Source organism: Panthera pardus, unplaced genomic scaffold (genome assembly GCF_024362965.1).
Source record: "Panthera pardus isolate Hobbes unplaced genomic scaffold, ASM2436296v1 HiC_scaffold_25, whole genome shotgun sequence".
Classification (NCBI taxonomy): domain Eukaryota; kingdom Metazoa; phylum Chordata; class Mammalia; order Carnivora; family Felidae; genus Panthera; species Panthera pardus.
The window spans coordinates 16,060,943-16,088,929 of record NW_026526821.1 but is presented as its reverse complement, the minus strand read 5'-3'; the positions used below and the strand labels follow the sequence as shown (position 1 = coordinate 16,088,929).

General features: G+C 55.2%; 1 protein-coding gene across 3 annotated transcripts; it reads right to left on the bottom strand.

Moving 5' to 3' along the window:
• ADA (adenosine deaminase) lies at window positions 1-27,972 on the bottom strand. 3 transcript variants are annotated; one of them, XM_019458384.2, is made up of 12 exons: window positions 27,842-27,972; window positions 15,972-16,033; window positions 10,155-10,277; window positions 6,602-6,745; window positions 5,714-5,829; window positions 4,644-4,771; window positions 3,853-3,924; window positions 3,671-3,772; window positions 3,353-3,417; window positions 1,514-1,643; window positions 773-875; window positions 1-296 (listed from the first exon to the last, which is right to left on the bottom strand). In XM_019458384.2, exons 1-12 carry the CDS (start codon window positions 27,872-27,874, stop codon window positions 283-285), a joined length of 1,092 nt encoding a protein of 363 aa, XP_019313929.2. In that variant the 5' UTR covers window positions 27,875-27,972; the 3' UTR covers window positions 1-282. The 3 variants fall into 3 exon arrangements, with proteins under 3 accessions (XP_019313929.2, XP_019313932.2, XP_019313931.2); XM_019458387.2 differs by lacking the exon at window positions 15,972-16,033 and having other exon boundaries at window positions 27,842-27,943; XM_019458386.2 differs by lacking the exons at window positions 15,972-16,033; window positions 27,842-27,972 and adding an exon at window positions 12,723-12,927.
• Window positions 27,973-27,987: the final 15 nt, after the last annotated feature.

Here is a 27,987-nt window from a genome sequence, read left to right as displayed (position 1 = left end):
TAGTCATTAGCTTCTTTATTGAGCACCAGATTTTCAGCATGAGTCCCCATAGGAAGGTTTCAGATTCAACCAGACTCTGGTCCACAGTCCGAGGAGAGATACAGCGTGCTGAAGTTTTCACGTGTACAGAAACAGGCACCACAGGCTTCAAGAGCAGCAGTAGCTGACTATGGGAACCCTGGTCTTCCTTGAAGGAGTAAAGGTAGGAGTGTCATTCCAGGCCCCAGAGTCAGGGAGGCTCCATCCACAGGGTGAGGGCTTGGAGAGGTGGCCGTGATGTCTTCAGAGACGCTGCCCTGCTTGCCAGGTCAGAGACACAGAAAGGTTAGGCACCTTCTAGTACCCAGGATGTAAGAAAATCCCAGAATATCAGAGCCAGAGAGGAACCCTTGCTGCAGATGGGGAGACTGAGGCTTAGAACAAGAGAATGCTTTGCCAAGATCACACAGTAAGAAAGCAGAACAGAGCTAGGACCTAGGCCCAGCTCCCCTGCCCTTCACTTCAGGTGGCCATGGTGACAACCCAAGTTGCCAAGACCTCTGGGACTACACTTCAGAAACTCTCCCCTGAGACCAGCCTCAGGGCAGCATTACACAGAAGGTAAGCTGATCCAGTGAGAGGCGCCGTCACCTAAAACCATGTGGCCAGGGAGTCCCCACACTCTCTTGGCACTGCCCAGGAGGGGAAGGGGGTGCTTCTTGCAGGAAATCCCACAGAAAGCCAGGCTCAGCCAAGGCAGGTCGGCAGCCCAGAAGATCAGCCAGGAACATACCTGCAGCAGCCAAAGATGGCATCCCATAGGCTTTATAGAGCAGATCAAGAAGCTTCCTCTTCTCATCTTCCGGGAGGAAACTGGACTTTGCCGCATTGATGTTCTAGAAGGACCAAAATGGTGGATAATATGACACCAGAGAGCATGGAAGGAAGCCCTGGGCAATCTAGTGATGGGCCACCCTCTTCAGTGAACACGGGCAATCGACTAAGCTCAGAGCGGAGAAGGACGTGTCCCAGGTCGCATGGCAGCAAGTGCCAGAGCAGAGACCATGAGGTTCCGTGTTCTTGAAGTGGCATTACAGGACACAGTGATGTGAGGAGGAATTTGGAGAAATGTGAGACAGGGTGGGATACGTGTGGGGCCAGAGAGATACTCCTGCTGGGACGGATTTGGGGTGTCACAACCTCTAAAATCAAGGGCTCAGCCTGGGATCTATGAATGGCCTGAAATGTGTGCAGAATTCTAGCTGAGCACACCTTTCTGGAGAGAGAGTGGACAGTTTTTATCAGATTCTTTACAGGCACTCAATCCAGGCAAAGGCTAAAAAACCTGGTACTAGGTCAACACACCAGCCTGAGGTCGTATCCATAGAGGGCACCTACCTCTAGGTCTGGCTTGGCCTGGCCCGTTGAGGCAAAGTCACTCATCTCCAGAGGTTCCGGGCCCTGGCCAAGACCTGCAGGCCTCACACACCCCCAGGGCCAAGAGTCAAGGCCACCAGGCCTCACGCCCACTCACCAGCCTCTTGAACTCCTCTTCAGTAAAGCCCATGTTCTGTTTGGTCATTTGGTAATCGGTTTCCAGGGTGGACTTCAAGATGAGAGGGTCATCCGTGTTGAGTGAGTAGTTAGCCTGGTCACGTTTGAGCCTGGATACAGGGGTGAGGGGGAGAGGGAAGAGCCTCCTTTTACTCTGCAGTGAACAGTCACTGCACGTTGGCTTTCACCCTCCCTTGAGCCTTGCAGCACCTTTAGACCTGGAAGAGCTGCTCGCTGTACAAAGGAAGAAAATTCAGGGAGCTCAGGCGACTTGTGTAATGCCACGTAACTAGCAACTCAAGACAGACCCATCTGACCAGCCCAGAGCTGGGCGAAGACAGAAGAGGAACAGGTAGAATGGCAGATCATAGGACACCAGAGAGCATGGAAGGAAGCCCTGGGCAATCTAGTGATGGGCCACCCTCTTCAGTGAACACGGGCAATCGACTAAGCTCAGAGCGGAGAAGGACGTGTCCCAGGTCGCATGGCAGCAAGTGCCAGAGCAGAGACCATGAGGTTCCGTGTTCTTGAAGTGGCATTACAGGACACAGTGATGTGAGGAGGAATTTGGAGAAATGTGAGACAGGGTGGGATACGTGTGGGGCCAGAGAGATACTCCTGCTGGGACGGATTTGGGGTGTCACAACCTCTAAAATCAAGGGCTCAGCCTGGGATCTATGAACGGCCTGGAAAGCGGGGAGGCCCAGCAAGCAGCACCCTCTGGAGCCTTCGTCTTCACAGCCCGCACTCTGAGGGAGCTGTCTGGACTCCACCCTGTTCACCCTCGATCCTACTGGCATCAACTCTTCAACCAGCCCTGCGTGGAAAGGGTTCCTGGCACAATCCCAGATCACCGTCTCTGTAAACCCAGGCCTTTCCTGGCTCTTACCTCACTTGACTTGTGTAGCACAATTGTACACTGTTGACTGGTCTTAAAACCCTTTTGATTTCTTGGAGAGCACACTTTTGGCTCGCCTCGTACCAGACTGTCCCTTAAACGTCACTATCCTGCGTTCTCTCCTAGGCCCTCTTGCTCCCCCATCTCCTGAGGCTGTCACTTCTCCATGAACCTTTCTCCAGCCCACAGGCTGTGTGCCTCCAAGAACCTGCACTCGGACGCTCAGCAGGTACCACACGCTCCACCACCCTGAAGCGGACCTCAGGACCCCCTTGTAATCCGATCACAGCCCGAGCTCCTTCCCTTCTTAAGCTTGGCAGACAGACCAGTGCAGGCCTGACCATGGTCGCCCCAAGTTCTTGTCGCCTTCTCCTGTGTCAGGGAAAGGTGGCTTTGCCCTCCTGAGGCCTGATGCCACCACCCCCGGGGCTCAGTCACAGGACAGCTGGAAGAAGGGCCAAGGTGTCTGGTTAGGTGGTGGGTTAGAAGCAGGCTGGGATGGGCCAGACTCCTCCCCCCCCCCACCATGGGAAAGCTTCAAGATGGTGCTTGGGGGAACACCCGGAGGTGCCAGGACTGCGCGAGCTGGAAAGACTCCTCTTCCTGATGCCTAGGAGGCCGAATCTGGAGTGTGGAAGCACCCGTCCCACCTCAAGGCCAGCGGAACATTGCGCTGTGGCCACAGGAGTGAGGGGGCCCCCGGTCCACTATTCGGGAGCGGGGCTTCCTCAGCATGTTATAGCACACCCGCGGTTTGGGCTCCTCGTCCATAAGGTGAGGACAGCAGCACCTGCTCCCCAAGGCCTCAGAGAGATTTCCTATCAAGAGGCCCCGCGTGGGCCAGCACTCAGCCCCTGCACTTCCCTCCCACCCTTCACTTTGCTGTACAAAACCGAATGGGCCCCAGGGCCTGGGCCTCACCGAACCACCGGGTGCTCCGTGTCCGACTTCCAGGCACCTGTGAGGTAGCTGGACCAGGGGCAGACCTGGAAGAGCAGGTAGATAGCTGGCACGCGTGCCCCCAGGCCACACTGTTCCCAGACCCCAGGCTGAGACACCCCAGGGTGTCACCCCTGCTCTGACACCATTCTCCGCACAGCCACGCTGGCCTCCCAGCTGCTGAGTCCTGTGAGCTCCATCGTGGCAGCTTTGATGCCCACTGCCCAGTCCTGCCACACTGGCCCGGCCCCAGAGGCCCCTGGCCTTCCGCCTCGGTCCCCTCACTCCCCGGCCACTCACCTCGAAATGCAGGTTTTCGCGGCGCAGCCGGGTGTAAAGGGCCTCGTCATCCAGCGTGTGGTAGCCGTGTCCCACCCTCTCTGTCTTCAGCGTGTCCACGGCCTGCAGAGAAGCAAGTGGAGCCTAGTACCAGGTGGGCAGGAAGCGGGGAGAAGGGCCCCACGCCAGCCCCGCCTCCTCACCTGTCTCACCACCTCCGCGGAGCCCACCTCCCCTGCATGGACAGTGCGGTGAATGCCGCTCCTCACGGCCTCCTGGAAAGGCAAGAGCCGGTCACGGGCGGACTGGGGGGCCCCAGCGGCCCGACCTTCACCGCACTCTGGGTCTGAGTTTTGGCAGCCTTGAACTACGCCCAGTCAGCTGGCCTGCTTCAAGATGGGGAAGTCGGGGGTTTTGTTTGTGTCATCGTAATCTAAGTGGCAGCTGCCCTTTATTAGACAGTTATTATGTGTCTGTCACCGTATGAAATGGTTTGTATATGTTACCTAACATCCACAAGTATTATGATACCTGTTTTACAAGGAGAGAAACAGACCCAGGAAAGTAACAGGATGATGATCGAACAGGTGGGGAGCCGAGCTCTGAATCTTGGAGGGGAGACTCCAGAGCCCCTTCTCTAAAGCCCCCGCTGCATCCATGGGAAGTGCATCGTCAGGCTTCGAGATGTCTGCTCTAACTCTGTCATGCCAACAGATGTGACGGAAGCCCAGAGAAGGGGCAGCCTCACCCAGGTTCACATAGCAAGGTACAGACAGAAAGAAACAGGCTCACACATAGTACTCCCAACACCAAGGGGGAGTCTTCTGTTTATACCAAATTCCCAATGTCTAGCACCCCCAAGACCCAACTAAGCTGCACTAGGGGACCGCGGAGGCCTCACGCACCCCAGTCCGTGTGACCTCTCCCTCCTGGGTGGAAGCCAGCTCCTGGTGCTCACCCGGTGTCGCCCTCCCCACCTTCCTGCGGGACCCACCTCGTAGGCCTTCACGTGTCCCGGGAAGAGGCTGCTCCCTTGGATGGTCTCGTCTCCAGCCAGGTCAATGGCCACCACAGTCTGATGCTGGTACTTCTTACACAGCTCCACCACCTCCAGGGACCAGTCTGTGGGCAAGATGCCCACCGGGTCTCTGATGGCATCACCGAGGAGAGGCCCCCCCACCCCCCCCCGCTCACTGTACCCCAACCTGAGCCCAGCGGCAAGGCGGGGGGCCCACGTTGGGTCTTCAGATCCCGCTGGCCATGGCCTAAGCACGTGGCCTTTGGCCAACCCCTCCATCCAGGGCCTCGCTTTCCTCTCCTCTGAGAGGACTCCGGCTGCCACCGCATCGGCCCCTGGCCAGGCCCTGTGTGGAAAGTGCCGAGGGCGGGGCCTGGCTTGGTCGACAACAAATGGCTGTGTCTCACCTGACCCCACCTCTGCCCTCGAGGGGGCGGGGTGAGCTAAGCCTCACTTGGCTCATGAGGAGATGGAGACCCCCCGGTTTAACACGGAAGCCCAGAACAGACCCCACACGAGCGCTACTGGACGTATTGCTAGCATACTCCGTCCTCTTAACCAATCAAGGCGTCATGAAGGGTTTAAAAACGGGTGAACGGTCACAGGCTTTGGCACCAGATGACCCTGTGTTCTCGCGTGGGCTTTCTGCCTTCCTGACTGAGGAGAGAACGGCTCCCCCGCCCTTCAGTCTCCTCATCTATCAGAGGGGAAACAATGGCTGTCCTACCTCACAGGCTGCTACAAGGATCAGAGAAAATACGTGCAAGTCTCTGTACATGGAACCTGGCCTAGATTTTTTTTTCTGTTGTTCAGGTTCCTTTGGATTTGTGCTGCCTGCAGGTCACGTGGCCGTCAGGCCTGATCTCCCTGGGGAGAAGCGTCTCTCGGCTGCCAGGAGTTCTGAGCCCGAAGCCCCAAGGTCCTGCTGAGGGGCTCAGCACCATGGTGCTGGGGGCAGGGGAAGCCCGGATGTGGCTCCAGGGCCAGGCTGGGGGATCGGCCGGTGTCAGAGGGGCGGCCCGGGGCAGGGCTGAGGGCGTACTCACTGGGCTGGTGGCGCATGCAGCACAGGATAGACCGCACCTTCACCCCAAAGTCTCTCTCTCCCTCCTGCAGGCCCTGGTTCACCACAGCCACCACCTCGTCGGGGGTGAGATCCCCTCTGTGGGGGGAGAAGAGTAGGGATGGGGCAGAGGCAAAGGTCTAAAGGACACAGCCCCGGGACTGGGATGTGGGGGGGCATTGAGGGGAGAGAGAGAGAAGAGTCTTCTGAAGCGGCTTCAGCCCCCATGAACCCACCGCCTCTGGGGAGAAAGACATGGCCCCCAGCCCTGGCACACCCCACTTCCGGCTTGCTGGGGCACTTCCAGACTGGAAGGTGTGTGGGGCGGGGGTGAGGGGTGCTGGTCAGACACAACCCTTCCTGTGGATGCCGGGCACTGATAAGCCCGCCTGCTCAGATTCCCACTAGTCCGCATGTATCAGAGTTGTAGCTAGAAGGGGGCAGTGGGGTTGGGCAATGCCACTTAGAGAACCCTGGGGTCCCGGCAGAGGGGCAGGAATGGGCCACACTCACTTCAATCACAGGGTTAGAACAGGACACCTAGAAGTCACTGAATGAGGGGGTTAATGTTTCTAGACTGTGGGTCTGTGTCCGGGACAAAGGAGGCAAGACACAGATGCCCACTTTTTCCAAAGGTAGATAAGTAAGTAAATAAGTAAATAAATCAGCCAGCAGGCCAGCCAGCCAGCCCAGATGAGGGCTGGGAATGTCTCTTGTGACAGAGTTAAGGACAGGACCTTAACTTTCTGAGGGCATGGACAGGACCAGGGGGCGTAACGTTAGGTCAGGGGCTCCTACCAGCCTGCCCCCGAGTCTCAGGTTGACCCATCCCACCATAGCCTGGGACCGGCCCCTCCAGGTGGTCACTCACTCTGCCTGGTCCCAGGGGATCGGCTCCACTTTAGAGTTGGCCAGCAGGTGCGGGCTGTAACGCACCTCCACATACACCACGCCCTCCTTGGCCTTCATCTCGACAAACTCATAGGCGATCCTTTTGATGGCCTCCCGGGAGCCCCTGGGAAGGGAAGAGAAGGGTTGGGAACAATAATCTGATTTTTAAAACGGGCAAAGGACCTGAATAAACATTTCTCAAAAGACATACAAATGGCCCGGTTTTATGAAAAGGTGTTCAGCATCACTATCAGGGAAATGCAAATCAAAACCACAACCTCACACCTCACACCTTGTTAGGATGGCCACGATCAAAGAGACAAGTGATGGTGAGGGTGTGGAGAAGAGGGGCCCCTGTGCACTGCTGGCAGGAACGCAAATTTTTGCAGCCACCGTGGAAAACCGTGTGGAGGTTCCTTGAGAAATTAAGACTAAGCTGTCATATGATCTGGCAATCCCCTTCTGGATATTTGTCCAAAGGAAATGAAGTCAGGATCTCACCGAGGTATCTGCACTGCCATGTTTACTGCAGCATTATTTATGACAGTGAAGACATTGTTATAACCTCAAGGTCCACTGACAGATGAATGGATAAATCTCTCTCCCTCTCTCTCTCTCTCTCTCACACACACACACACACACACACACACACACTGAAACAGCATTCAGCCTTAAGGAAATTCTGCCATTTGCAACATGGATGAAGCCGGAGGACATTATGCTAAGTGAAATAAGCCAGACGCAGAGAGACAAACACTGCATGATCTCATATGTGGAATCTAAAACAGTCCAACTCGTAAAAGCAGAAATTACCACAGTAGTTGCCAGGGGCAGGTTGAGCAGGGAAAGGGGAGATTGGGAGATGTTGGGCAAAAGGTACAAAATTTCAGTTCCACAAGATGAGTAAGTTCTGGAGACCTAATGTACAGCATGGTGACCATAGGTAACCATACTGTATCACATACTGGAGATTTGCTAGAAGGGTAGAGCTTAAGTGTTCCCATCTCTCACACACACACACACACACACACACACACACACACACACACACACACACACACAAAGGCAAGAAAAAAGAAAAAGGGAGGCACCTGGGTGGCTCAGTCGGTTAAGCATTTGATTTCGGCTTAGGTCGTGATCCCACGGTTCATGGGTTCAAGCCCCATGTCAGGCTCTGTGCTGACAGCTCAGAGCCTGCTTTAGATTCTCTCTGTCTCTCTCTCTCTCTCTCTCTTGCTGTCCTTCCTCTACTCACGCTCTCTCTCTCTCAAATCAACATTAAAAAAATATTTTTTTAAAAAAGCAAAAGGTAACTATCCACAGTGATGGATATGTTAACTTAGCTTGCCTGCAATGATCGTTTCACAATGGATATACACATCAAAACACCTTAAAGGCACATAATTTCTATTTATCAATTATACCCCAATAAAACTAAGGCGAGAGAGAATGGACAAATCCAGACGGTACCCTGGGGTCGGGGAGAAACTCGCGACTCAGACTTGAATCCCGGCTCCCACACTTACCTGTTGCGGGACTCTTGTGAGTCAGCCTGCCGCTCATGTCAAACGTGATCGTGAGGACAAACACGTTAAACATCATAAAACTCACCCAGGCCAGTGCTTAGAGCAGAACAGACAGATGCTTGAAGTGGTTTTGTTGGTAGCGGAGTGCTGGCTCTAGAAGCAAGGCACATTTAACCTGCCAGGGCCATTCTAAGTACTCAAGTGACAATGAACTGTGCCTAGCTGGAAGTTTCCACCATGAAGAGTGAAAACAGAAAATGGTTACTAGAATGTGTGAGGGAAGTGTCTTGGGGAAGTTGGCCAACTCCCAGGAAAAGGGGACCATGCCTTTGCGGATGAGGTGGGGGACAGCTGCTGCCTTCCCTGTGGGGCAGGGGCAGAGCCTGGGTCTGGGACCTCAGACCTGCCGCAGGGGAGCTGGCCTCCCAGGAAGAGGGTGCCAGATTGCCCCCACGCCCCACAGCTGTGGAACGCATTCATTCCCCACTGTGACCAGCACGGTCCTAGGCCCAGGGGATACAGCAAACAAGGTGGACAAAATCCCTGTCCCTGCAGTGCCTACAGTTGAGCATGGCAGGCAAGTAAATAAGCAAAACGTAAAATCTACAGTAGGGGGCGCCTGGGTGGCTCAGTCGGTTAAGCATCTGACTCTGACTCTTGATATCCGCTCATCTCATGGTCGGCTCCGGGCTGAGTGTGGAGCCTGCTTGGGATTCTCTCTCCACCGCCCCCTCCCCCGCCCCTCCCCTGCTCATGCTCTTCCTCTCTCTCTCAAAATAAATAAAACTTAAAAAAAAAAATTAAAAAATAAAACCTACAGTAGGTCAGATGGTGAATCTAGCCAACGGCCTCCATCTGCCTCAATACCTTCTTCACTGGCCCTCCAACAACCCATAATGGGCACGTGCTCTAAACCTTTCCTCAGGTCCAGCCCTCTGGACGACATCACACCTTATCTATCCCAAAGCTTGGGCCATACTTCCTCCTCTAGGCAGCTTTCCCTGACTGCCTCCAGCCCGTTTGCTTCTTCCCCTTCCAGAGCTCCGGAAGCAGAGACTGCAAAGGCTTGACTCTCACCGGCCCTGGGAAACTCTGCCTTGTGCCAGGAAGCTCAAGGTGGCATCAGGGGAAGAATCTGGGCTTCACCCCTTGCAGCTGTGTGGTCCTGGCCATGCTCCTATACTTCCTGAGCCTTCATTTCTCCTCTGCGAACGAGGAGCATGTCCACCTGGCAGGACTGTTGCCAACCACAAAGAGTACAGTTCTGGGAGCTGCACACTTATTCTTCTAGATCAAAGAGACTCTGCTATTAAAAGATGGAAGGAATGAAAGGTAACATGAAAACACCAGTGCCTTGGGCGCCTGGGTGGCTCAGTCAGTTAAGCGTCTGACTTCGGCTCAGGTCATGATCTCACGGTCCGTGAGTTCGAGCCCCGCGTTGGGCTCTGTGCTGACAGCTCAGAGCCTGGAGCCTGTTTCGGATCCTGTGTCTCCTTCTCTCTGCCCCTCCCCTGCTCGTGCTCTGTCTCTCTCTCTCTCTCTCTCTCTCTCAAAACTAAGTAAACATTAAAAAACAAAAACACCAATGCCTGGCTGTCCATGAAGGTATCTTCATCGTAACAGAGGACAGTGCTGTGTCCGTTCCAAACTCCAGTCCTAGGAGGTAGATGGGATCACGAGCCCCACTGTCTAGATAAGCGAACAGAGGCCCAGAGAGGGTACATTTTCCCCATGTCACAGTTATCTGGTGACAGGATCAGACACTAGGATCTGAGCTCCTGACCTCACCCCCGGTCACTTTTCCATAGAAGTTGAAGAAAAACATCAGTGCATTATACCCACGTTCCAGAAGGAAAAAAACTCAAGGCCCAAAGGTAGGGAGAGATTCACACAAATGCACACACAAGGATGAGAAACAGAACTGGGGTTTCACCCCACAGGTGGAGGCACAGGCCACAGGGAATGGGAGTCACCCAGAGCCTGGGGCGGGGGTGGGGGGTGACTCACGCGATGACAGGCATGTAGTAGTCAAACTTGGCCAGGAAATCTGGGAGGCTGGTGGGCTTGTCCATGCTGATGATGTCCTGCAGCTCCTCTGCGGTGTCAGCGGGGAGGGCAATCCCCCTCTTCCTGGGAACAGAACCGTGAGGGCAGCGGGGCCGCTCCTGAGCGGGACCCAACCAACCCCTCAGAGGAGCCAGAACATGAAACCCGGGGATCTCTCCACCCAACTCCTCCCGTTAAACAGATGGGAAAACTGAGGCCTGGGGCGTTTAGAACCCAGACTGGAATCCTTCCAGCAGCTCCTGTCCCCAAGGCTGTGACCAGCCAGGGAGTCGTAAGAGGGGATAACCGGAGTTAAATTCTGTACACACACACACACACGCACATCCCTGGTGCCTGGGACCCGAGAAGCTGCCAGGGCAAGCCCACAGTTTCCTCCTCAGCCCCAGGAGTCGGGAGAGCCAGCTGGGCTTATGCCAGGTCAGGGGTTATCGGGGCACTAACTGCAGCAACACAAGGCCCGGGGCAGGCGCCAGACCTGCCCCCTCCGTCCTCCATCTGGCCGGCACATCAGAGAGGCCCGTCCTGCGCACTGAGCTGGGAGTGTCTGGTGGAGGCTCATGGGAAGGCATGGGGGGCCGGCCACCCACCTCGGAGCGGTCTCCCCTCTCTGCCCGCAGACCCCGTGTGGGGCTCGCCCAGAATAGCCCTTCTGGACCGGAGCCTCCTCTCAGCCGCGGGCGGTGGGGTGCGCAGGTGGGCTGGGCTCCTCTGCTCCGACTCCCGGGTCCCCCTGGGCCTCAGTTGCCCCACTTTTAAGAACACCAGACACGCTTCTACCATGAAGGGACAAAACAGGAGACCAAAGGGGCTCTGAGGAAACAACACAGAGAACAGAAGAAAACCTGAAACCCTGACAACGAAGAGCCTCAGGGACAGGTGAAGAGGTCACGTCCCTGAAACACAGCATCCTTTTCAGGAAGGGGACAACCAGAGGGTAAGGGCTCCCAGAAACCTAAAAGAATATGGCGCCAATCATCGTAAGGATATAATAAAATGAATGGAAAATAAAGCGGCGAAACGCCTCCAGCAAGTACCACAAGAGACGAAAAAGAGGAGCAAACAGTTAATCAGGTGACTAGATCAGGCTGGAGCACCCGGTTATCCGCAAAGCAAGAACAAAAGAAGGAAGGAAGGAAGGAAGGAAGGAATCGCCAGAGAAACCGAAGTTTGAATAGTTGTTTACATTCTTTACTGACTTCGGTCACTAAAATACTATGATGCTTCCCCACTTAAATCCCTAAGGCCCCGACGTAGGCTCTCCTCTCCTCCCGGCGGCCCAGGAGTGACCCCCAGTCTGCAGCCAGCCCCCACCCCCCCGCCTCCCCCCAGCCCCGTGTCCCCACAGGACACCGTGGGGGAGATGGCATCCCTGGTGTGGTCCCGGCACAGAGGGCAGCGTGGGCCCCCTGATCCTTCCGTTGCCGGGCAGCCTGCCCCAAGGCCACCCTCAGAAGGTCATCCCCAGGGACCGAGTCCCCCGCCCCCGAGCCAGGACCATTTAAGTGCTGTGTTTGGGAGCTGGTGGTGGCAGCAGAGGAAGGCTTTGGCGCTCACGTGGTCAGATGCAGTGGCCACGCTTGCATAGGCCCTGCTGGACCTGCTCTGTGCGGCTCCCCTACCGGTCTTCCTCCAGCCCCCATGACCACCGCTTCCTGGCGGGGCTCTTCCTCCTGACATGCTTTCAGACTGTCCCTTTTACACACCTGTCTGGATGGACTCCTCCCCTTTCAAGATTTTCACCTGAAAATCCAGAAATCTCTGCCTCTACACATCACCACTTGAGGGCCTAGGGCGGGCCAGGCACTGGATGGGACAGCAGTGACCAAGATAGACCACCTACCTCCTGCCACCTCTCCCCTCCCTGCCCCACGCTCCACACCCCCAAATACAGCCCCTCCAACCCCCCAGCTGCCCAACCCACGGTGGGGGGCCTCCCCTGGGACTCCATCTGCTTTGCCCACCAGCAGCCAGTCCCCAAGTCCCACTTATTTTCCTTCCTAAATGTCTGTCCCATTAGTGCCCCCCTCTCCAGACTCTCTCCTCATCAGCCACCAAGAGATCTTTTGACAGAGTGGTCAGAGGAGGCCGGTTAGAGGAGGGGACAGTTATGCAGAATTAAAAATTTTTTTAACGTTTATTTTTGAGAAAGAGAGGGAGACAGAGTATGAATGGGGGAGGGGCAGAGAGAGAGAGAGAGAGAGAGAGAGAGACAGAGAGGCAGACACAGGATCGGAAGCAGGCTCCAGGCTCTGAACTGTCAGCACAGAGCCCGACACGGGGCTCGAACTTAACGAACCGCAAGATCACGAAGTCAGACACTTAACCGACTGAGCCACCCAGGCGCCCCTTAAGCAGAACTAGAAAAGAGACAGAGGGAACAAGAGGGGCTCCAGGCAGAAGCCAGGAGGGAAGGTGAGGCATAGGGAGGCTGGAGCTCAGAGTGGGGTCAGTGGTAGGTGACGAGCCAGAGGGCAGGCGGAGCCCAATGGGGCTAAGTTAGGGCCTTACCCCCAAAGCACCAGCAAATCGCTGAAGGATTTCAAGCAGGGAAGCGGCATGAAGAGGTTTCAGTGCTCCTTCTGGCCGCCGTGCAGGTAACAGATCCAAGAGCTACTGTTGCAGTCCCAGCAGGAAACAAACAGGGGACACTCTTCAGGATCTCACACGCGACTGGGCCTGCAGAAGCTGCTTAGACCAAGCTGTAAAGCTCCAGTCTGGGACCCAACGCTGAGGCAAGAAGGAGTTCCCGTTAGGGCCCCGGGTCCTCCTGCCACCACAGCCACTCAGCAGCAAAGGCTCCACCCGGGACCAAGCCTGGTCCTCAGATGGTCCCTACACCCCAGTCAGTCCTGCCTTGGCCAGTCCTCTTCCGGCCGTGGTGGGTGATGCGGCCACAGGGAGCCTGGCCAGAGGGCCCGTTGAGGAAGAGGAGCTCAGGATTTGGAGGTCAAAGTCCATCCCCCTGCCGTAGGTGCCAAATCACCCAGGGTAGGAGCTGTCCCATCCGGGGACCTCCACATCCTTGTCAGTAAAACAGACAGTCCTTTCTTTGCAGGGAACAGAGAAGCAATGAGGCTATTTACGTGTCCAGCGTAAGACAGCAAGTTCCAAAGCCTGACGGACTGGGTTCCTTAAAGCCTGTGTGACCCTGGGAGAGTTACTCAACCTCTCTGTTTATTAAGTCTGGCAGGTTTGAGAAACATCCAGTGTGGACTAAGTAGCAGAAGAGGTCAGAGAGGCCACACAAGCTTTGCAGGTCTGTAAGGGCCGTGGGTGGACTTCGGCTTTGCCCCTAAGCAAGCTGGGAGTGTGGGAGGGCTTGAGCAGGGGAGGGGGGCTGGTCAGACTCTGCTTTAAGGCAGTTGCTTCGGCTACAGTACTGTGGGGACAGGAGACGGGGGAGGCCAGAGCGGCCACCCGGAGACCAGTCAGGAGGCCACTGCCACAGGCCAGGCGGGGATGCTGGTGGCTCAGGCCAGGGCGGCAAAGGGAGGAGAGCGAGCCCACGTTCAGAATGCGCTTTGGCAAAACGGCTGACAGGGTCACGAGGAGATCGAGAAGGAGGTGGGAGAAGCACCCGAGAGGACAGAATCATGGGAGCAGAGGGAAGCAGCGGGCACGAACGTGGTCAACGGAGGCCCAAATCACAGAGGCAGAAGAGGCGCCACTGGATTTGGTGACAGGGAGGGAGGGAGGGTCTTCCTTCTTTCCTTCCTCAGCCCACCACACCCAGGAAGTCCTCCAGTGTGTTTATGGGCATCCACAGCTGCGTCTGACCGACTCCCTGGTCCCCCGCCTGCTGGCCTCGAGCTCAAGCTCCAGCTGGCACCGGTGACACCCCTTCCCCGGGGCCCACAAAGCCCCTCCCCTGCTCCTGATGCCAAGGCGACGTGGGGACAGCAAATCCGACCAGCATCCCCACAGGGGCGGTTCCCCTCCCTCCTCTCTCTACCCCGTCCCGGACTCAGGCCTCCTTGCTCCACCACCACGTGCCCTCTGACTCCTTGAACTAGCACCTGCCAGGAGATCCCATCCCGGTGCCAGTAACCCGCCTTAATGGCCTCATTAGGGGCCGTGGGGGAACGGCCAGCCCTCCTCCGCACGGGCAAAGGACAGGCCGAGATAAGCCAAGCAGCTTCACCCCACTCAGCCGGAGCCACGACTTATAATTAATAACACCATCATTAAGTGCCCTTTATGGACACGGTGCTTAACCCTGAGCTAAGGGTTTTCTGGGCACGGCTTCCCCTAAGCCTCCTGCTGGCAGGAGTTAATGTTCAGCGTGTGGACTCGGGGCCACACCCATGCTTACTAGACAAGTCCCCTCACCTGCCAGGGCTCGGTGTCCTCCTCCACAAAATGGGGACAACAGTGGTACCTCCTCACAAGCTGTCGTGAGGATGGAGTACGTCAGCCCCGGTGCAGCGCTCCTATGGCGCTCGGCACAAGGTCAATGACGTAGGGGAGTCAAAAACTACATCAGTAGCAACTCCCTAGGGCAGACTGAGGTCTGTGTAAGTAGGACAAGGCGGAGAAGTGTGTTCCCGCCAGACCTCTGTCCCCAGCTCTCAGAGGTGGAAGAGATGCTCCAGAGAGTTGGGGGACAGACTCCCCAACATCGCTAGTTCTCTGGAACGGTGGCATCTGGAGAGGCCAGGGGACTCTGGTTTACGGAGCAGAGTGTTCACACGTGGGTCTGAGCTGAACTGCTCCAGGCAACGAGAGAGGCGGAGTCCTCCCAGCTCCACAGGGAAGGAGTGCCCAGCAAACAGGTGAAGAGCACAGTCCCCGGAAGGAGGGGTGGGTGGCAGAAGGGGCCCCCATCTCCCAGGTCAGTTCTGGAAAGAGGCCAAGGTTGCAGCAAGGAAATGGTGTGCTCACATTTGCATCCGGACCCACTGGCCTCTAAAGTCCCTGCTGTTAAGTGTTAGACCCAAGAGAAGGGCCACCATGAGCCCTTGAGGTGGGGAGGGAGGGCCGGGTGTCCCTCACTGGGGGGGCACTAGGGACCCTTCAACCCACCCACGTGACTGTGAGCCGAGGCAGGAGGCACATTCTCATTTGGAAGATGAAGAATGGCCCCCAGAGGAGGGGCCTCCTGTCCACATCCCCCAGCAGGCTATGACCAGGGTCACATAGGGAAAGCCTTGGGGATCAGATGACCCTGGGTCAATTTTAGACTCTGTTTATGGTTATGTGGCCTCAGGCTACTGCCTTCACTTCTCTGAGCCCCTGGCTCTCCTCAGTGACATGGGGATAGCAACACCCTCCCTCCTCCAAGTGTGGAAGGATTAAATTCACTGACTCAAGGAGAGGGCTCAGCCTCGCGGCCCAGCACGAGGAGATGCTCAGCAAATGGTCCCAGCATCCTGTGTGGGTGCATCACCTGCCATAGACCCTACGGATTCAAAACACAGTGACCGGTTCCGTCCTGGGGACTGCCTCCTCGTGTGTGTGTGCGCACGTGTGTGTGCACCTGTCTGCGTGTGAGGCAGGGCAAGCTCTTCCTGGCTCACCTGGCAGCAGGAAGAAAGAGAAGCACAGAAAGCAGAAGACTTGGGCTGTGGGTCTCCCGCCCAGAGCTGAGGGGCCTTCGTTTGTCCACAGACCACCTTGTTCCGGCCGGGGGGCCAGCTTGATTCCATGGAGATATAGGAAGGAACAACCCTGGAATTCTCCAGAGTCCTCTGGGTTGAACTGTGGGCCCCCAAATATCCCCAAATGTTGGGGAGGAAGGTCTCTTATCCAAGGACTTACTTGCCATAGTATAAGATGGTTTCAGGCTTGATGGCCCCATCCAGGTGGATATGCAGCTCCACCTACAAGGGGGTAGAGAGAGGAAACAAGGGGGGAGGGGAAAAGACACCCATGAATGCCTGAAGTACCTTCCAGAGGGTTTGCGTTAACAACGACCATGATACCATTAGTCCCATCAACTGGACACTTACAACATATGCCCCACTAAACTCTTTACACACACCACCTTGTTTAATCCTCGTCTGTGGGGCGGGTTTAATGGTCATCTCTAGCTCTTTAACAGTTAAGACCACAGACAGGTTCAACCACAGCTGAGGTTCAAGGAGGTTAAATAACTTGCCCAAGGCCACACAGCAAGCCATAGAGGGAGGAACCCAGCCTAGTGCTTTGGTTCTCAACCACAGCTGGTAAATGGCAGAACCAGAATCGTAACCCAAGTTCAATCCCAGAGCCGGTGCTCTTAAACACGAGGCCAACCACGGTACCATAGGAGCTATGGAGCCCCAGCCACTGCCCCCACCCAGGCAGTGTCTGCTCTCCACCAACTCACTCAACAAAATCCAGTATTAAAAAGTGTTGGCCACAGACTTCCTGGACCTGTGAATATCCACAGTGGATTTCAAAACGCAGGCCCCATCTTCAAAAGCAAAAGCAGATGTCACTTAAGCACAATTATCAGGAATCAATATTAGGTGACACAAGATCCTTCCAGTATTCCAGAAAGGGTACCAGATACTTGGCCATCTTGGTGATCTTTCTCTACACACACACACAACCCCACAAATGTTCGACACACAAAGCCAGGAGTTTAAGGACATAGGCTTTGGAGACTGCCCATCAGACTGGACTCCCAGATCTGCCCCTTTGCTGGCTGTGTGACCTCACCTAAGACTCTTGATCTCTCAGAACCAGTTTCTCAGCTACAAAACAGGGTATTTCTGCCTCCCTCTCCATGAACAACTCTAAGGATTTAAAACAAAAAACAAACAAAAAACAAAAACAGTGTTGGATGCTTGGGTGGCTCAGTCAAGTGTTCAACTTTGGCTCAGGTCATGATCTCACACTTCGTGAGTTCAAGACCACCCCCCCTCCCCCATCAGGCTCTGTACTGACAGCTCAGAGCCTGGAGCCTGCTTTGGTTTCTGTGTCTCCCTCCCTCTCTGTCCCTCCCCCGCTAGCACTCTGTCTCTGTCTGTGTGTGTCTCTCTCTCTCTCAAAAATAAACATTAAAAAAACAAAAAAAAGACAGTGTAGGTGGATGTGTATGGCCCACGGGAAGCAGACACCGCTCTCGGCCAGGGCATCTTCCAGAAGCTGTTAAGATGAGCATACCAGGGGGCACCTACGTGGCTCAGTCCGTTAAGTGTTGGACTTCAGCTCAGGTCATGATCTCATACTCTGTGAGTTCGAGCCCCGCATCAGGCTCTGTGCTGACACTCGGAGCCTGGAGCCTGCTTCAGATTCTGTGTCTCCCTCTCTCTCTCCCCTCCCCTACTTGCGCTTTGTCTCTCTCTGTCAAAAATCAATAAATGTTAAAAAAAAAAAAAAAAAAAAAAAAAAAAAAAAAAAAAAAGATGAGCATACCAGGTACTCAGAGACAGCAGGAAAGTGACTTTTCCTGGGCCAGGGGGAGATCTAGAGAACTCCAGGTTGGGCCCTTCTCTGGAACTTGGGGACCTGGACACAAAAGTAGCTGCCTTGGCTGGGGAGGAAGCCACTGGCTCCCGGGAATCCCAGGAACACCCACCTGAGCCGCTTCCTGTAGAGGAAACCCAGCCCCGGGCCTCAGAGGCACAGAGCTGCCAAGCCCTCCTCCCAGAATTTGGTCCGAGTAATCAGATCTTTCCAGAAGTCATCCAGCCTGCAAAGGAGCCAGTGGCACTCACCCCCAGGCTCAGAGGAGTTGTTGGTTCCCTGACAAAATAAGTTCAATGCCCACTTAGCTAACCGTTCATTGCATTCTCAAAAAACAGAAAAACGGTCAGCATTGGGAACACTGAAGCTTCCAGCCCAGGGAACTGCCAAGCAGTAGTGTGACCCTAGACAGGGGCCCTCCTCTCCCTGAGCCTGTGAGGTATTTTATCCTTAACCCTCACGTGGCTGTGCTGAGGATCCCGCCAGAGAGGCAGGGTCCTTTGTGGTCAGATCTGGAATCCAGGCTCCTCCACTCCCTCTCTGGCGGCCTGGACAAAGTTACTTCACTTCCAGTGTCCTGGCGTCCTCGTCTGTCCAATAGGGCGGTTAACATGCCTCTCTCCTGGGGCTTCGTGAGGCTTAACGACATTCACACATGTAGTGCGCTAGGCCAGCACGTAACAGATGCTGAAACGCTGCCAGTGAAGAGTCCTGCATTCACCAAACTGCTGAGGCCCTGCTGGGTGCTAGGAATGGAGAGCAAAGCTAAAGGGACAGAGTCCCGCTCCCGTGATGCTTACAGTCCAGCAAGAGAAGTGGAAGTAAATGTCACAGTGACAAATGTACACTCACAAGCCAAGACAAGTCCTTGAGAGGCATAAACAGTCCTACAAAAGAGATAATAAACAAAAGACCTTACCCAGCTAGAAGGCCAACAATGGCTTCCTGGAGAAAGCAGAGCTTGAGCCAAGATCCAAAAGATAGAGAGGAACCAATGAGGCAAAGGCAGGGTGAGGAGGAAAACAGGAAGAGCATTCTAGGCAGGAGGGACAGCACAGGCAAAGGCAATAGGAAAACATGTGGTGCGGAGAAGAACTAAAACACGGCTCCAAGAAGAGAGGGGTGGTGGGGCTGGAGGGGCTGCAGGACCACCCAGGCCATAGGGAGTCAAGTTTTAACTTGAGAGCACAGAGAAGTTATGACAGGGTTTGAAGCCAGCTAGAGGGGGAAGATACTCAGAGCAAAACCAGCTGGAGGCTATGAAGGTCAAGTTTATGAGAGATGATGGTGCCTCGAACCAGGGTGGCAAAGAGGACATGGAAAAGCAGGGGGACAGAAAAAGGGGTCAAGGATGATGCCTCGGGTTAGGCCTTGGTGGGTATGGGTAGCGATTCCCACGCTCTGGGCGCAGCCCAGAAAGAAACCCCAGCGCTCAGAGGGAAGGTAGGGCAGGGGTAAGAGGAGAGAGACATGGTCAGTTTGATCTTCGTTAAGCTAGGATACCTTTGAGCCCTCCACATGTAAAAGGACAGAACCAGGAAGGAAAGTTCCAGAGTGCTTTGAGATGGAGGCCGGCAATGCAAGTAGGAATATGGATGATGAAGCCGTGGCCTTGAATGACCTCACCAGGGAGAAGGTGTGAAGAAAGGGGCCAGAGAGGAAGCCTCCACGAGCACCAGCACCCAATGGCTTTACACAGGAGGTTGAACCTGGAGAAGAGCTGTCAGAGAGGCAGAAGAGAAACCAGGAGTGTGGTGTCAGGAAGGCAAGGGACAATCAGATTTTTTGTTTAATTTTCAGTATTTTCGAGAGAGACAGAGAGACAGAGTGTGAGCAGGGGAGGAGCAGAGAGAGAGGGAGATGCAGAATCCAAAACAGGCTCCAGGCTCCAAGCTGTCAGCACAGAGCCCGATGTGGGGCTTGAACCCACGAACCGTGAGATCATGACCTGAGCTGAAGTCGGACACTTAACCGACTGAACTACCCAGGCGCCCCTAGGGACAATCAGATTTTAAGGAGGAGGGGCGCCTGGGTGGCTCAGTCAGTCGAAAGTCTCTTGATCTCGGCTCAGGTTATGATCTCACAGTTCGTGGGTTCGAGCCCCAAGTAGGGCTTCACGCTGAGGGTGCAGAGCCTGCTTGGGATTCTCTTTCTTCTCTCTCAAAATGAACAAAACAAAAAAGATTTTGAGGAGGAGTGGCCCAGCAGGTCATCAGAATGGTAACCGCCCAAATATGGCTAGATCTGAATCCTGAGAAATACAGATTTCCTCACCTGGCAAAACAGGTGGTTTAAAGTTCTGAGGAGTTTATCCTGGATTATCTAGATAATGCAATTACCCATCTCCTTATGAGGGAAGCAGGGTTTTAAGAAAAACTCCTAGCAGTGTGACCACTGAGGCAGATGGGAGCTGAGTGGTCACAAGCCAAGGACAGCCTAGAGCCACCGGAAGCTGCCAACAGATGCGCCTCTCAGAGGGTGTGTGACCCTACTGACACCTTGGTGTTGGCCTTCTGACCTCCAGAACAGGGAGAAAATGTCTATTGTTTAAAAAAAGGTGTTTTTTTTTTTTTTAATGTTTATTCATTTTTGAGAGAGAGAGAGAAAGAGAGAGGGAGGAGTGGAGAAAGGGCAGAGAGAGAGGGAGACACAGAATCCAAAGCAGCTCCAGGCTCTGAGCTGTCAGCACAGAACCCGACAGGGGGCTTGAACCCATGAACCGTGAAATCACGACCTGAGCCAAAGTTGGCTGCTTAACCAATTGAGCCACCCAGGTGCCCCGAAAATTTCTATTGTTTGAAATTCCCATTACTGTGTGTGGTTATTTGTTACACAGCAGCTACAGGAAACTGATACAGTGAGGTCCTGCCAGACATCAAGCAATAGGAGAACAGAAACATGTCCCTTGGGCTAAGGCCACAGGGGACGGGGCCCTGGAGGGGAGGTTCTCGGCCCTGGGTGCCCATTAGGAGCACCTGGGAAGCTTTGGGACGTCACCCACACCCAGGCCCAACCTGGTCCGTGAAGTCACATCCTTGGGCCTGCACATGGGATCATCGTTAGATTTAAATACACATAGCCAACACTGAGAAGCACTATCCTACAGAAATATCCCAGAGGCCTGAGGGGGACAGAATCCATGCTGGAATAGGGGAAGAAACAAGTAGAGGTTTAAAAAAAAAAAAAAAAAAAAAAAGGAGAAAGTTTGGATTCTTCTTTCCAGAATTTTACTCCTGAAGGAGAAGAAAAGGCTGGAGAAAGGACTAGAGGGAGAGGTGGGTCCAGAGAATGGTCTGTAGAGTGGGAGTGACTGGGGCAGGCTTAAACGCTGATGGGGAAGACGATTTGCATGAGGCTACGAGGCTACGAGGCTACGAGGCTACGGAGAAGGCCCGAGGGCTCCCCCTGAGAAGGGACAAATGGAAGAGCTGGACAGGGCAAAGGAGGAGGGAGAGGGAAGGGCTCCAGGCAGAGGAGCCCCGGGTGCAAACATCTGGATCAGGCAGCAGGGAGGGAACTGGCCTGATACAGAGAACGATATAGTGGGGAGAGGAGGCGGCCATAGAAAGGGGGTGGAGGGCAGGGACAGGTCACAGTTAAGGCCGGATCCACAGAAGGGTTTGGGATAGGAGGTCACCTCTAAAAGTGCCTTCTGGCTGCCGTGTGGAAAGGAGGTGAGGGGGAAGCCAGAACAGAAGCCAGAGCTGCCCAGGAGTCAGGACTAGAGATAAGCACCCGCAGGAGACACCTGCTGCGGCACGGACCAGACTGGGAGTGCCCCACGCGCACGCACGGGCTAACCGGGACAGAAGTGCAGGGAGGGAGGAGGAAAGAGGCAGGAGGCAAGAGCACCCCTGGGGACAGGGAAAGCAGGGCCTGCTGCCCCGCTGTGTCCTACAGGTCCCACCGCTCCTGGGGCTTCCCGGAAAGCTGCCTTGACTCCTGTCAGGGGAGAAGCAGAGGCAGGAACCCCCTTCCTCAGGCAGCCCAAGCTCCTCAGGCAGGCCTCTTATGGAGCTTTCTGGAGATGAGCCACTACCCACGAAGATGTCAGCATGCCCCAGAGGATAATGGGGTGCAAGCTCCAAGACTGGGGTGGGGACCCTGCTCTCTTGTCCCCATTCAGGAAAAAGGAACAGCAGGAACAGCAGGAACCAGGAACAGCTTCTAACTTACTGAGTATCTACGGCGTACTGGACCATCCACACACATTAAATGATTTCATCCTTAACGACAGCAAGGCGGGAACCTCACTACCATTTTACAGAGGTGGAAACTGAAAGTTCAAAAAATATCCAGGGACACAAAGGCAGGCAGTGATAGAGTCAGGATTTGAACCCAGGTCTGAGTCACGCTAGACCGAGACACTAGACTGAGTCTTACTAGACTTTCCCTGCAGGCCTGGCCTCAGGGAGTTTACCATAAGTGATTCAGTAAGTGATTCAGCAATAGCAATAACCAGCTGCCTACTATTATTAGGTCCTTTATCTCAGTTAATCCTGACCCCCAGGCAAGGTACACCTTACAGAGGTATACACATCAGCCCGGTGCCAGAGAGGCCAGATGGGCTTGCTGAGCTCCAGGGAACTCTGTGACCTGCCCGACATTGCCCAGGCTGATAGCAGCAGAGCTGGGTTAGAACCCAAGTCTGTCTCCAAGCGCATGTCCCGCCCACAGGCCAGGCCATCGCCCCGGAGCGTGCACCGGACCTGTGCCCAGCCACCTGACCTCTCTGCAAGGGAGTCCCTCCCTCACTCCCCTGCACTTGCTCCCCAGGAGGCCGACTCACAAGCAGCATCTGAAAAACACGCACTCACGAAATCCAGAGAGGAGCAGGAAGCATCCTCAGTTACCAAAACTTAAAGCTCCCCCCAGGTGCTGGGCACAGTGGGGGCATGAGCAGACGTGCCGAGTCTGGCTCTCAGGGGACGCCAGCCAGCCAGGTGGAGGTCAGGGAGGTGCATTCACTCACCGAGGTGTCCGTGGCAGAGCCAGGACAAGGACATAGGTCCATGGACTCCTGGGCCAGGCACTCCCAGATCGGACTCTGGCTCCTAACTGGCAGGCAGTGTGCCTTCAAAGCACACCCAAGTTGAACCGGGCGCCCCCAAACACAATATTCGGTTTTGTTTTCATCCTGCTGACTTTTGAAATTTACTTAACACGTCTGTCTCCCTATTAGTTCCCTGAAAGTGTGGACTCTGTGTCGTTATGCTGGATCTTCAGTGTTTAGGACAGTGCCCAGCACAGCAAAAAGCGCTCAGCACATGTCGAGTGACCAAGTGACTGTTTCCTCCGCTCTCTGTTCTAGGTCAGCAGCGCTGTGTCCTCTCCCTGAAACAAGGGAGGGGCCGACCTACCCCCTTGGGCTGGGAGAGGGCAGCGTAGACAGGACTCCTTGACCAGCCCCCAGAACCTGGATGAGCCACAGGTGCCCACAGCCAGCCGGACACCCTCTCCCTCCCTAGCCCCGGTCTTGGCAACGAGCCGGTGCCCACAGGCCACCATGGCCTCTCAGCTGACTTTTGGGGGAAAACCAGGAGGCAGAGCGGCCCCTGGGCTGACGAGCTGTTTCAGCCACACTTCCTCTAGAAAGTCCTCTGTGCTCAGCCACATCTGAGCTCATGCAGCTCAGAGGCGTGGACCTGAAGGGGCCGAGCAGTCTCCTTGTGCCACCTGCTTCCTGGGGGCCTGATGGAGCAGAGCAGAGCGTTCAGTAGCTGCCGTGAGCTTCCCCAGTTTCAGAGATGGGAGGGCGTGTCTTCAGCCAGGGGCACATCCTGTGGAGCAACAGCCTAGGAGCTCGGCACAGCTATTCCCCACTTCATAGGTGGGGAGACAGACCCAGATTAAGGAACCAGCCCTCAGCCACAGACGGCTGAGTGCCCCGGAAGCTGTTTGAGTCAAAGCCAGAGGCTGTAACAGCCACAGGGCGCTCCCTTCATCCTGCAGATCAGAGCTGAGTCAATACTGGTAAAATCTAAACAGAATGGTTGAGAACCCGGACAAGGATAACGAACAGGAGCGGCCGGCATTGGGTGCCCCACTCTGAGCCAGGCCTGCATTAGGTTTTATGTAGGCTCATACACATCTCATTCCCACTGTACAGAGAGGAAAGCTCACTCCTCTGCTTCCATGGTCACAAGGACACCAAGCTTGTTTCTTCCCTCACCTTGCTGCTCTGGGGCCTCAGAACCTTAAGGGGTGAGGGTGAGCCTGCCCCCCAACACTCTGGGTACAGATAGGCTTGGACCTCACTTTGGACCCCCTGGCCGCCTCTTCTCCCCTGTCCGAAGCCAGGCTACAGTGCTATCCTTCCCCGCCCCAGGGGGGCACCTTCCTAGGACAACTGGGTAGGTCGACAAGTCCTTCCCAGGTCACAGGGCCCCTTCCCACCCAGGTCAAGCCAACCCCAAGATTAGACGTAGAATCAGAACTGCGGCCAGCCTCCCCCACCTCACTGTGTGACCACATTTACCCTCTCTGGTCCTGCCCTCCTCTGTCAAACAAAAGGCTTCCCTGAAATCTAATCTCATTCATTCCCTTCTCTCCCAAGGGCCATCTGAGTTATAATGGTCAGGTGGGCTCTTTGAGGGGCTTTTTAAACACAGGTGGCTCTAGTAACCAAAAAGTACTGAAAGCCCAAATAAGTGCTAACAACGGGCTTTGTGGCAGGAAGTCCAAAAGATGAGAAGGACTCTGAAGGTGGAGGGGGCCTCCCAAAGGGCACCGGGGCTCCCACGGCAGTCCTGGGTGGGGGAGGGAAAACACACTTAAGGGCCTGCTGCTTGCCAGCCGGGGACTTCACAAGTGCCACTCAGCACAATTTCCCCAAGATCCCACGACTTTGATTTGAACCAACCCATTTTACAGAGAAGAAAGCAGAGGTCCAGAGAAATGTCCACCAGAGCTCTTGTAGCTGCTGAACAGTGAGGCAGGGATCCACCCTCAGTCCATCTGAAGCCCAAGGTTACTCTGATTCTAAGTGCCTTCCCGGCAAAGTGGTAAGGGCAAATTTGCAAGGCAGCTGGCCTTGCAAATTTTAGGCAGTTTTAGGTAGAACTGGGTTCAAGTTTAGCTCTGCTTTCTGGCTGTGTGACTTTGCATAAAGTTCCTTCCCCTCTCTGTGCCATTTCTTCAGATGTCAATGAAGAAGACCTACCTTAAAGGGCTACTGTGAGCATTGGATGAACATAGGCAAAGCAGTTAGAACGGTGCCTGATACAGAGTAAACATGCAAATAGGAGAAAGAACAATTTTGTGGGCAGGGCGCCTGGCTGGCTCAGTAACGCAGGAGACTTCTGATCTCAGAGTTGTGAGTTCAAGCCCCACATTGGGCATAGAGCTTACTTTTTTTTTTAAGTTTATTTATTTTTTTGACAGAGGATCCCAAGCAGGCTCCACACTGTCAGTGCAGAGCTCAACGCAAACCCGTGAGATCAAGACCTGAGCTGAAACCAAGAGTCCGATGCTTAACCAACTGAGCCACCCAGACGTCCCTGGCATAGAGCTTACTTAAAACAAAATGATGTGGGAGATTTAGCCCCAGTTCTCTGCATCGGGGAGGGACAGTGTAGAAAGTGTGCTCCGGGCCTGGGCCAACTCGCTTGCCTGTCTACAGCTTTCAGGTACTCCTTTTGTGTAGCCTTGGGCAAGTCACTTCCCCTCCCCACGCCTCAGTTTCTTCATCCGTAACGTAAAGGCAGATGAAGATATCTACCTCGTCCAGTTGTCCAGAGAACGCTGCGATGTAAATCACCAAAAGCACCCGGCAGCCGCTGTTATTACAAAAATAGGCAGGTGACCAGCATTGTCACCTGTTCTTTGGCATGGATGCCAAAGAACTCCTGAGCACCACAGGATTTTCCAGCCTTGCCTCGTGTAGAAGGAGACTGGTAAGGGCCACCACTCCACCTTCCCTATACCTCCCCCCAGTGCCCAACAGGTACTCAGGAAGTATTTGTGAGATTAACACTATCAGACCAGGTAGGCGACCAGATAAGGCCTTGCCCCTCAAACCGAGGTTGGTCCGTGGTCTAGCCGTGTTATTAGCATCACCTGAGAGCTTGGAAGGGACCCTCCCAAGTTCCACCCCAAACCCACCAGTTCAGCGTCTGAATGTTAACGAGGCACTCAGGTGATTCGAGTTAACATTTTAAGTTTGGAAAGCACACCCTGGCTCTGCCTTCTTAAAGCTGGCCGGGGCCCTGGGCCTCACCCGGTGGTAGGCATAAGAAGCCAACCAGCCCAGCAAAGACTCCTGTCCCAGACAGGCCTACACCTGGGCCCTGGCACCTCTACCTCAGAGGCGTCTCCAAAGGCAATATCAGGAAAGCTGGATGGGGCATGGGATATTTGAAGCCAGCCCCCCACTCTGGGCTCAAACCCCAGCTTGGCTACCTCCGTGCCGTGGATCTTAGGCCTTGTTAATCTTCCCTCTATTCATCTGTGTAATGGGATGATACCAGCTGTCTCATGGAATCACTGAGAGAATCAAATGCATTAATAAAGGTAATGTGTTGAGAACGGTAGCCGGCACAGAGCCCTAACAACTCAATTAGCTCCAGCTACTAATTCTAGTTCTCACGATTATCTGTTCCCCCCACAGGGAGGCGGGGAGCTGGCCCCGGAGGCAGTGGCTGAGACAGGCTCCTTCTTGCTTCTCCCGCCAGCGCAGGCACATTCCCTCCTTGCGATATAAAATCCAATCACATCTTCACCTACATAGAGGAGGACGCTCTACCTTCCCTCCCAAGCACCCCCTTTTAACTCTGTACCGCCCCCCACCACCACCACACCACCCACAAGCAGGTGGGGCCCATTTCCCAGGTGTGGAAACTGAGGCCCAGAGAGGGGAAGTAACCCACCAGCTGGAATCAGAGAGGATTGGGTGAGGCCAAAAAATGGTAACAATGACCTCTCCCTCACAGGGCTGTTACAAGTATTGCAGGGACAGATGTGGAGCACACAGCAAGTTCTGCAGAAGTGTTACCTATCCTCTCCATAGCTCCAATGTCGCTTCCAGTCTGGGGGCTTTGTCTACTGCCTTAGGATTCATAACAAGGTAAGGTGGTTCCCCCGCCCAAGGGCAGAGGGAATCCAAAAGCATTTTAAAAAGAAAAGGGGGAAAAAAAAAAAGCCCTCACAAGGAAACAGGCACCGAAGATGGGGGCACCCAGACAAGGTGCGGGGGAGGCGTGGGGTAGGGCTCCGCAGGAGCGCTCCCCAGCACTGACTTGTGGCAGAGTAGCGGAGCATTTACCCTGTGGTGGGGGCATCGGCAGTGAGGGGCAGGCCTTACCTCCTCCAGCTCTCACCCAGCTCTCTCTCGCGCTCTCACTCACACACGCACACACGTGGGATACTCACCAAGTCTTTTATGGTATCCGGCGTCATTCGCACCCATTTCTCAGAGAGGGAAGTGGAGTCTGATTACAGCTCACTCCTTCCTGTGACCCCTCCCCCCACCCCCAGCAGTCTCAAACCCTGCTAGCCCATTCACTCTGCTGGGCGGACTCCTGGACCCTTCCCCTCTGTGGACTGAATCTCAGTGCTCCAAAGCCCTGCCAAGTGGGCCTAGACCCTCCCTGACCCAGCCATTCCCAAGACGCCACAGCTGGTGGGAGGAGGGACCACGGAGTTATCCCTTGGGGCCAGTGGCTGTGGCTTGGCCTGGAATGAACCCAAGGCCTAAAGCCCACTCAGCCCCTCGTGGGGAGAGAGGGGCGCCCTGTTCCCCTCCCTCGGCTCTATGGCACGGTCCTTCCGACTGGCCTATCCATAAACCCGAGATCCTCAGCGCTCGCAAACCCATCACAGTGTCGGAGCATAAAGCTGTTTCCGCAGCACTTTAGGTGCCTATGGGTGTAGACACTGGGCCCCATTTTGCAGCTGAGGTTCGAGAGGTCAAGCCCCCTGCCTAGGTTCACACAGCTACCCGGTGCTGGCGGAGCCAACAACGCCCATTTAACAGGTAGTGAAACTGAGACTCAGAGAAGACAAGTCAGGGGCAGAAGCAAAACTCGGAGGCCAGCCGGGGGCGCCTCGGGATTCAGGACACTCCCTGCCTCATTGTCTCTCGTTAAACTGCCCGGAGGCACCCCCGGGGCCTGAGCTGAGGGAAGAAAGCGGCTGGCTGCAGGGGCCCGGGTTTGCTCCCGGGGTGTGGACGCCCTTAAGCCCTCCAGCCAGACAAGAGCCAGACCCCCCGGACCCCAAGGCCCCCCCGCGCTCACTTTGGGCTTGTCGAAGGCGGGCGTCTGGGTCATGGTGCCAAGCGTGCGCCCCAGCAATGCTCCCTCCGCCGGTAGGTGCTCACCCGGGGGACCTGCCCAGACCGCAGCCCGCCACGATCCTCTTAACGCGGCCCGGCCCCGCCCCC

What these genes read in the sequence shown, in the direction of transcription:
- ADA (XM_019458384.2), bottom strand. Translation starts at nt 27,874, where the DNA reads ATGACCCAGACGCCCGCCTTCGACAAGCCCAAA. An exon ending in ACCATCTTATACTATGGCAA is followed by an intron (nt 10,278 to 15,971) that starts GTAAGTCCTTGG and finishes TTCTGTTCCCAG; the next exon opens with GAAGAGGGGGATTGCCCTCC. An exon ending in CCGCGGAGGTGGTGAGACAG is followed by an intron (nt 3,773 to 3,852) that starts GTGAGGAGGCGG and finishes GCTTCTCTGCAG; the next exon opens with GCCGTGGACACGCTGAAGAC.